The sequence below is a fragment of the Danio rerio genome, chromosome 1, assembly GCF_049306965.1.
Source record: "Danio rerio strain Tuebingen ecotype United States chromosome 1, GRCz12tu, whole genome shotgun sequence".
Lineage (NCBI taxonomy): Eukaryota > Metazoa > Chordata > Actinopteri > Cypriniformes > Danionidae > Danio > Danio rerio.
This window is the reverse complement of record NC_133176.1, coordinates 7,563,934-7,572,849: the sequence shown is the minus strand read 5'-3', so window position 1 is coordinate 7,572,849 and position 8,916 is coordinate 7,563,934. Positions and strand designations below refer to the sequence as shown.

At 35.0% G+C, this 8,916-nt stretch overlaps 1 protein-coding gene across 1 annotated transcript; it reads right to left on the bottom strand.

Moving 5' to 3' along the window:
- Positions 1–350: 350 nt before the first annotated feature.
- Positions 351–8,177, bottom strand: cnppd1 (cyclin Pas1/PHO80 domain containing 1). Its single transcript, NM_199928.1, is given in 8 exon segments — positions 351–1,918; positions 2,675–2,792; positions 3,452–3,513; positions 3,613–3,741; positions 4,734–4,854; positions 4,945–5,026; positions 7,177–7,279; positions 8,014–8,177. Coding segments are annotated over 8 exon segments (1,284 nt in total). The 5' UTR covers positions 8,077–8,177; the 3' UTR covers positions 351–1,312.
- Positions 8,178–8,916: the final 739 nt, after the last annotated feature.

Sequence of the window (8,916 nt, the reverse complement as noted above, 5' to 3'; positions counted from 1 at the left end):
GAGAGCTGAACAGATCTTGTAGTCCCACTTGCTTTGCGCACGTCCTGTCTTGTTGATATGGTTATACTACTGAGCCAATTAATTCAATTAATTCAGTGGGCAGGGTAACCGCACTCCTATGTCACGTTGCGGTCGGCTTCAATATGGGAGGGATTCAGATCCTATTTTAACGTCAGGAAATTAAAAAAAAAAGAGACTTATTGTGTTTACATCACCCCAATAAGACTGTGGACACACTATACCTAGACAGTTTTGTTCAAACAGCATACAAAAGATGATTTTAATCATAGGTGCCCATTAATTAAAAAATATTGTAAAAAAGAAAAAAAAAACACACCAAAAAATCATGATTGAGATTGAGATGTTTTTATTACTTTCACTGCTGCAGCTATATGCTCTTTTGTAATCTCTATACAAAATGTACAAAATCAGTACAGGTGAAAATAAAACATGTTAACAGACCAGAGAAGTCCACAGATTATGCTGAATATGACATGTAAGAGTCATCCTGTATTAAAGGGAGTTTTTATATCAGTCTCAATATTTCATTTTCTTACAAAACATAAAGCCAAAAATAAACTCAGCAAGTCAAGCATTGTGTATTAACCCAAATATAGCCCGTTCAAATGATCAAGGATATCAACAAATGAAATATGATAACTAAAGCTTTCAATGATGAACGCTTTGAGGATGAGGTATGGCATCAACTATTTGACAATTAGAAACCTTACGGATTTCTTAAACTAAGCTGTGCATTGTGCAACTGATCCCTTTAAGACTCTCTTCCACGTCCTCTCTAAACCCAAACAGACAAAAACCAGGCTTAAAATCCAACTTGAAAGCAAAGGCCGTCACAGGAAGGAACTTCAAAACAATACAGCCCTCCTTCAGTACGTCAGCATAACACAAAAGGCTAGGCGATCGATCCAAAACAAAAACACCGACTTCAGTGTGTAAGAGAAGACCCTTTTGTCAACTTATGTAACAACTTACCATTATTTTTATTTTACTTGGATGACCTGGAGGTTTCATATAACACCTGAAGGCAACCAAACTAACCCATAGCAGAAAAAGGAAGAAGTCAAAGCCTGCTTGTTTACTTTGCATTAGCGCGCACTGCATCACACACGTCAAAACTCAAACTGTCAATCATCATCGTATGCCACTTCAGAAATAAACGTCCTCACCACATACTGATATCCCTCAACTATCTATATGGCTGGTTCATAAACAACAACAACAACAAGGAAACCAAGGGTCGAGTTGACTGCATATGTAAACTTAGCTGATTTCAATTTCCTATGAGACTTGTTTAGCCGGGCATGAGAAGGGATGGCGATTTCCCAAATGGCAGAGGAGTCTGTGGGCAACATGGACGCCTTTCGAAGGGTGGCAAGGAGCTGAGATGGGCGTCTGGAAACATGGGGCCAGTGCTAAACGGTGCTAACCCAAGCCAAAGTGCTGAGAGACGGGCATACCACGGAGCAGAAAGAGTCGCCGAGGCGTTTTGAGCCATTGCGTACTGGTGCTCGTGACAGATTACTTCTGATGCCAAACAGTCTTGAGGCTGGATGTCCAGCGTGGGGTCTGAATAGGAGAGAGTGGAGAGGATGGAGCCCCAGAGACAGAGCACCATGTTGGATGAAGAGGTAGAACAGTGCTGGTCTGGTCCGGCAGTGGTGGGCCGCGGTTTCAAGCTTTCGTTGGTCAGGATGCAGCAGTGGAGGTTTGAGGTTTGGCGCGGTGAGTCCGGCAACAGCTCAGGGAGGAGTGCTGGTGTCTGAATGGATGTTTGCTTCACTGGCTCAAAGTAAGTGCGGCAAGAGTTGGGGAGACGTCCGAGCTGGTGGATGACGGTGGAGGAAGCGATGAGACCAGCTACGCTAGTCAAGTACAGGAGACCCAACATACAGGTAACCTGGAGGGAAAATAAAGCAATTTTTTTTTTTTACAATGCTTGAACAAGAGAATGAGAGTTAAGCCTGGTTTATACTTCTGCATCAAGTGATTGACGTGACCCACAGCGCCTGCCAGCTAGCGTTTCGGAAGTGTTATTTCAGAGCAACACAAACAGCGTGCAGAAGCATAAATGCACGGTAAAGCAGGCGATGTGAGTCACGCCAATCAATCGACAGAGAAGTATAAACCAGCCTTAATACTACCACTAACACTACCGCCACCACCATCAGCGATAATACAATAATAATAATACATAAATAATAAAAAAACATAACAAAAATGTATAATTAAAATAATTGATAAAGAAATTAAGTAGCAGGGGAGATGAAGTTCTCAAAATATGAAATCAAAATCCTCTAATAAAGTATATAAATATCTTGCGTTTTGACTTTTTTTCTCTCTTAACATCAGATATATCTCACTTTATTCTTTAAACACATTAACCATAATAGAAATAAACCAAACCATATATAAAGGGCAGACTTTATTTAAATATATGCAATGCTGAAGCTAAGCCAGTATTTGCTGATAATTCTTTTCAATCTTGACATCAAAATAGGTGCAATATTTGGGCCAAATGAGATTTCAAAGGAAAAGAGTTTCAGCAAATTCCTACTGTTTGGCTTTTGGCAAATTTGAATACAGTACACACATCATACAGACTACTTCTCTGGTTTATGAATCTAGTCTTATCTGTTCAGTTGAGATGATTCACCTTGGTAAAGTGCTGGTATATAGCTGATAGGGCTTCCCTCCAATTGAGGTTCTCCAACAGAACACAGAGATCTGTGTAGGTGAACCAGCCTCGCTTCATACCTTGCCGCTCTGCAATACTATGAGCACAAAAGCCAATTAACATGTCTCGGTTACATTGAAACTCATAACACCATAATGATATAATGAACAAACAAGCAGGTCTGAGGACCTTGAACTTTGTTACATAACTCAAAACTTAAATGAATTGTATTACTAACACAAATCACACTGGTGAACAGATTAGCCTGAAAAGGGCAACAGCGTTTAGGTTTTTCTAACTTTTTTAAATCTCATTCTTTTGTTGAACACAAGATACTCTGAATACTGATGGAAAAAAGCAGCCAATGACATTAATTAAAAAAAAAAAAAAATATATATATATATATATATATATATATATATATATATATATATATATATATATATATACACTATGTGTGTCAGCTGTTTTTTTTTCCAATGTTCTTCAGTATATAATGTTCTTTTGTGTTCAAAGGAATAAACGCAAATAGGATTTGAACAAGTAGAGGATGTGTAAATGACAGAATTTTCATTTTGGGTGAACTATCCAGTTGCAAAACAAGTAAATACTCATGAGGATGTTATTAAAAACAAAACATCCTTGATCTTTTGAAAAGAAAAACAAAAAAGGTATGCCGTGACCCCTTAAAGGCCAGAGGGAATGTTAACTGGAAATGTAATTTGAGATGCACTAGTATGAGGCATGTTAACTAACCTGCTTTCAACCTGACTAAGGACTTTAAAGAAGTCACTTGGTTCAGTGAAGAGGTTCCACTCCTGCAAATATACAACATCTCGTTTTGAATCACTTTCCACAGAAAAAAACAAACGCAAAACAACCTTCAGTACTTTGGAAGGGTGGAAGGTCACACTTACAATCGCATTGAGGAAGTTCATCTCCAGAGTGTTGACAGTCTGAACGTCCAGCTTGGCCGCAGTACCCCATTCATCGTTGAAAACCTCCTCCTCTTCTCCTTCATCATACAAATATTTACTGGCTACCATCTGGACAAATTTACAGAAATAGAGAGTCTTGTTGATTACTTCATGTTTCTTGCACCTTTTCTAAAGCCAAATTTAAGCATTTTTCAGGTGCGTTTCCAACAGAAGTTTGGGGAATTACATATCTACATGCATGCACACTTTTCATCACATTATAACAGATATGGACAGGCAATATGGACTTAAAACTGTATCACAATATTTTCTTGTAATTATTACAATAATGATATAATCAACAATAATTTATATGCATCCATTGCGAGAGAATAAAAAGTTCAGTATCTTCACAGAAAAGCATTCATTCTTGTGTTTTATGTTCTGAATATAAGGATTTCTCCACCATTGGATGCTTTTAAATCTAATTTAAAGACTTTTTTTTTACTCTCTTGCCTTTGAGTGATGCATGCATGCTATTTTGTATCTGTATTTCAGTTTATACATATAATTTAGTTCTTTTATAATGCAAGTTTATATTTTATTTCAATTATTGTAAAAGTGTTTTGAATTGACGATGGTTGTGTAAAATTGTACTCTATAAATAAAAGTTTTCCTTGCCTTTTTGTTTTTACTTTTTATCAGCAAAGAGGATGAAGATAATAGAAATTAATATTGATTGCCGTTACAAAGTGAATTTAGAGTAAAAGTATGTTAGCAAATCCGTGTTTGTAAACAGGCTCAATAAAAACCCATTTCAAAAACTAATTATAGGTTTTAGTATTATTACAATGAGTCAAATTTTTTTTATTGTGGGTAGAATATTTACTGGTATTTTGCAATAAGATATCGCCCATCCCTGACATCAGATGCTGTTTGTTATAGTATTATATAGTATCGCATTTTAAAGAATTTTTGATAACATGTTTGCCCCCCAAAAAGCTTGAAAGTTGATTTATCAAGATTTCATTTATATATTTACTTCTCACCCATTTAGTAAAATAAATGACTATGCATTACAGCAACATCTAAAACTGACCTATTTAAAAACGTCTACATACCATTGATATCAAAAAGAGGTCTGAGGAGGAGATCTGTTGCAGGTATTCCGGGTTTCTGTGTCGCAGTCTTTCAATGTATATCAGGGCCAGCATCATAGCACAGGGAGAGATACATGCTTCCCTGTAACAAAAATAGGGTGTGTTGTTACTCATGAGAATATTCATCAAATCTAGTTGTAGCACAATGACACAGTTTTGAAGTTAAACACACCTGGCCACGTGTGCAGCGTATTTCTTGTGGAGCTTCCTAATGGGACTTGGGGCAGACTTCTGGAGCAGTTCTACAGCAATGTCTGGATGAAAAAAAACAATAGGTGAAGTGAAAACTATATACTAAATAAAATACTAAATACTGCACTATATATTAAATCTAACAGTACTGTGAGGCAATGATGTAACTTTCATCTATAATAAAAAGCCGCAATCTAGAAAACAACTATTAATAGCAATGCAATTCAATCATACACAAATGCTTCATTATGACACTAATAATTATTTTGTTGCAACAATTAAAAATAATTTATTTGAAATAACTAAATTACATTAGCTTAATTGCATAATGTTTTATAAAAAAAAAATAAATGTGTAACATCCAAATATAATTGATGCACACTAAAATGCACGCTAAGTTTTTATTTATACTGTTAGATGCTTAACCGTTCCTGGGTGGCTCGCCAATGTACTAGATGACTCTAATACATAAAATAAGTAGGTTGACCAAAGTTCTTATGGAGAAAAGACTTTATTGAAGACAGTGAATATTGCAGTAACTTTAACCAAAGTACTGTCTATGAAATACTACTTTATAACAAAGGATTTGACCCCCCGGAGATCACCAAACTGGTTGGGTTAGGTCACAACACTTGACTTTATTGTAGGCCATTTGGTTCACACCTTTTCAGATTCAGATACTTGTTTGCATATGAAGCAAGCCATACAATCTATCAACACTAAAGAAAAGCACAGTTTGATGCTACACCAGTTACAATTAAAATGTCTATTATAACACTAATGAAGTTGTATTTTAGTATCCTTTTAATTTTTTCATTTACTGTAAATTGAGTGCCTTGGACTTAGGATTTTGTTGATTATCTTTATAATTTTTGACACATTTAATTACCCCTAAAACACTTTTTTATAGTATTTATTTTTAATTATTTTGATTTGCATTAGTTACACCAAATAAATAAATAAACAAACATAAATAAAACAGCAGACATAATAACACTACAATGAATCTTTAAATCTGAATTAAATTTAATTTAAAACTAATAAACAACTTGCATACAGTAGCTTGAGTACATAAGCAACAACTCTCAACCAGTACTTTTACAATTATATTGAAAACAGCAAAATGCTCTTATTCCTCTTATTATTCTAATGTAAACCAGTGAAGGACAGGCTAAGGATATGATATTGCAATAGTTGTTTTTAAATGCGACAGCCAAGGGCTATCGAGGACTTCAAGAACAACACATACACTAAATACACAAATACACTTCCTTAAACGTACACAGACATAAACTATATGCTATAAAACTGCAGGTTAACTATGTTTTTATATAACAGCTAGGCTCACCCGGATTTTTAGCCATTAATTCTGTTCATTTACATAAGTAAATGTGTGTAAATCTAAATTTATTCAGTTTTTTACTTAATTTCAGTAATATTATTGACTAATGTGAAAATGTTCATCTGATTTATGTACAATGCAGTTTGTACAGTAATAATTTCTGTCTTTTACTAGATATATTATATGACAAACTTGCTTTATATACCAAATAAAGTCAATCTAATTGGATTTGCATTTTAAACATTAAATAAAAGTTTAAAAGACTTTTTATTTTATATATTAAGATTTAGTTCTGATACTCCCAAAAAAATTCGCAGACACCTGCAGACTTTTACCAAAATTCTTAGCAGAAATAGCAAAAAACATCAACACAAGATTCCGTCTGGCCCTAATAATAACTTTTATTTGATTGTAGGCATGGGACGATAATCATTTCCAAGGTATACCACAGTTTTAAAACCACCCATATTTTCTGCTATATTCCTACAGTATGTGTCAGACTTTTTTATTTACATTTGTTTTTAGCTTTAAGGACAACAGTATCTCCCGCATAAAATATATCCTAGATGCTATTTTAAATCGCAAAGAAATCTGTGTTTTTGAAACTAATGAATACAGCAGAAGTCAATGATTCATTTGAATTATTTAGCCTGACATGTTTACTGCTCCAAAATATTTGAAATGTTTCCTAAAATAAAATATATTGTGTTCAAAGTAAAAAAAGGTTTGTTTTTAACCCAGACATTTAAAAATAATATATTTAAGAGCAGTGGTGATAATCCCGTAAAACTGTGATACTTTTATTCAAGGTTTTCATACCATCAGAATCTTATACTAGCCCATGCCTATTTTTAAATTAAGTTGACTCACCTGTCATGGGGCATGATAGAGCATCCAGCGTGCTGTCAGAATCCAGACCATAATACAATCGTTTCCTCACTCTCTCTGACCACTGCTCATGTTCAGGCAGAAACTATAGATGATCACACAAACAACGCAATGTTGAGTCAAACACATGCAATCCTCCAAGCAAAGTTAATACTGCTTTACTAACCCACGACACTTCTCTACAAACACCTAGCTATTCCCTAAAAGATAGAGGTAAAGTTGGTTTAATATTCGCACATTCGTTCAGTAACAACTTTTGACATGCGTTTACCATGGTACTTTGAATATTGGGTCTGAAATCACATGCAAGCACGACTTTAAAACAACATAAGCAGTATTAATTTGACTGAACAATGTTGTAACGTCATTGGCTGTTAATATGATTTCACTGTTTAGTATTAGCAAAGAATAATTTTCTTATATCCGAATGTGTATATAAAAATAACTTTACCTTAATTTTAAAAGAGATATTTTAATAGTTAGACTAACGTTACTTTATAATTATTTTAACAATAACATTACGTTAACGTACTTGTGGTGTTTTCCTATCACACCCAAACATTGGGCCTCTGATGAAGCCTCGAACTAGATTAATTCTCACTGACAACAAACTGTCATTGTTTTACAGACTGAAACAAAGCAGGCATTTGTTTTAGTTTTGAATAATACTAATGTCTTCCTAATATTATTGGCTTTTATGAAGGACGCCATGGAATATGGATTAAAAGTTCGTGCGTAGCGTTACGATTGTTTGGCTGGAGTTTCGGAGTCACCCGCCAAAACAGCACAACTAGACCAAAAATCACTAGAGATACTGACCGTAAACTCCTGAAAGTCCGAAAAGGTGAACGTCCGCTCGTCAAACAAATCGCCAAAGTCCATTTTGGCCCTCCAAGATATATCTTAAAAGACTAAAAACACAGAAAGGCCGAAGGAAGGCGTCGTGAAGCGCCCTCTCTCTGCCGCAACAGCTCCAATGCTACCGATTCACAATCACAGTTTACGCCAGTCAATGCGCTCAGTCTGCAGCTCAGTTGCGTAGAAATGCGTATACGGCAGTGTTGGTTATGAAAGAGGCGGGTAAGTTAAACATAAAACACATTCATGGTGTCGTATTATAATACATAGCATTAAACAATAACTCATCGTTTTCTGTTTTATTCAAAGGCAAGTAATGATTTTCATAAATACACAGCGAAACACTTATCGTTCTACTATGGAACGTGTTACTTTTCTCAACGCTTACACTTATGGACCAATAACAGTAGTTCACTAGCAATCGCTGAGGCGTTAATTAAATCTTGCGCAAGAACATCTAAAGCTGCATGACAAGACCTTCTAATTGGGAGAACAGTTTAAAAAATGTATTTATTTTATATGAAATTATTTCCAGTAACTCTAAAAGCCCCGGAGACTTGATGGGCATCCTCATTTGTGGCCGTCAACTGCCCTCTACAGGAAAGTAACATTAACGTCTCTAATTTATTCCGACAGCGCTTGTTTACTTTTCCTTTTATGGCGTTGTCTTGCATCCAGTTACGTAAACTGTTTAATATTCACGATCTAAATTTTCACCGTAATTATTTCAATAATAATGTAGCTATGTGAGTTTTTTCCTTCAGTATGTTGTACTTTTACTGATATTATATATGCCATGTTCTATTTTACTACACATTTTTATTCACTGCATAATTGAATTAACCACAATGTAATAACACCAAT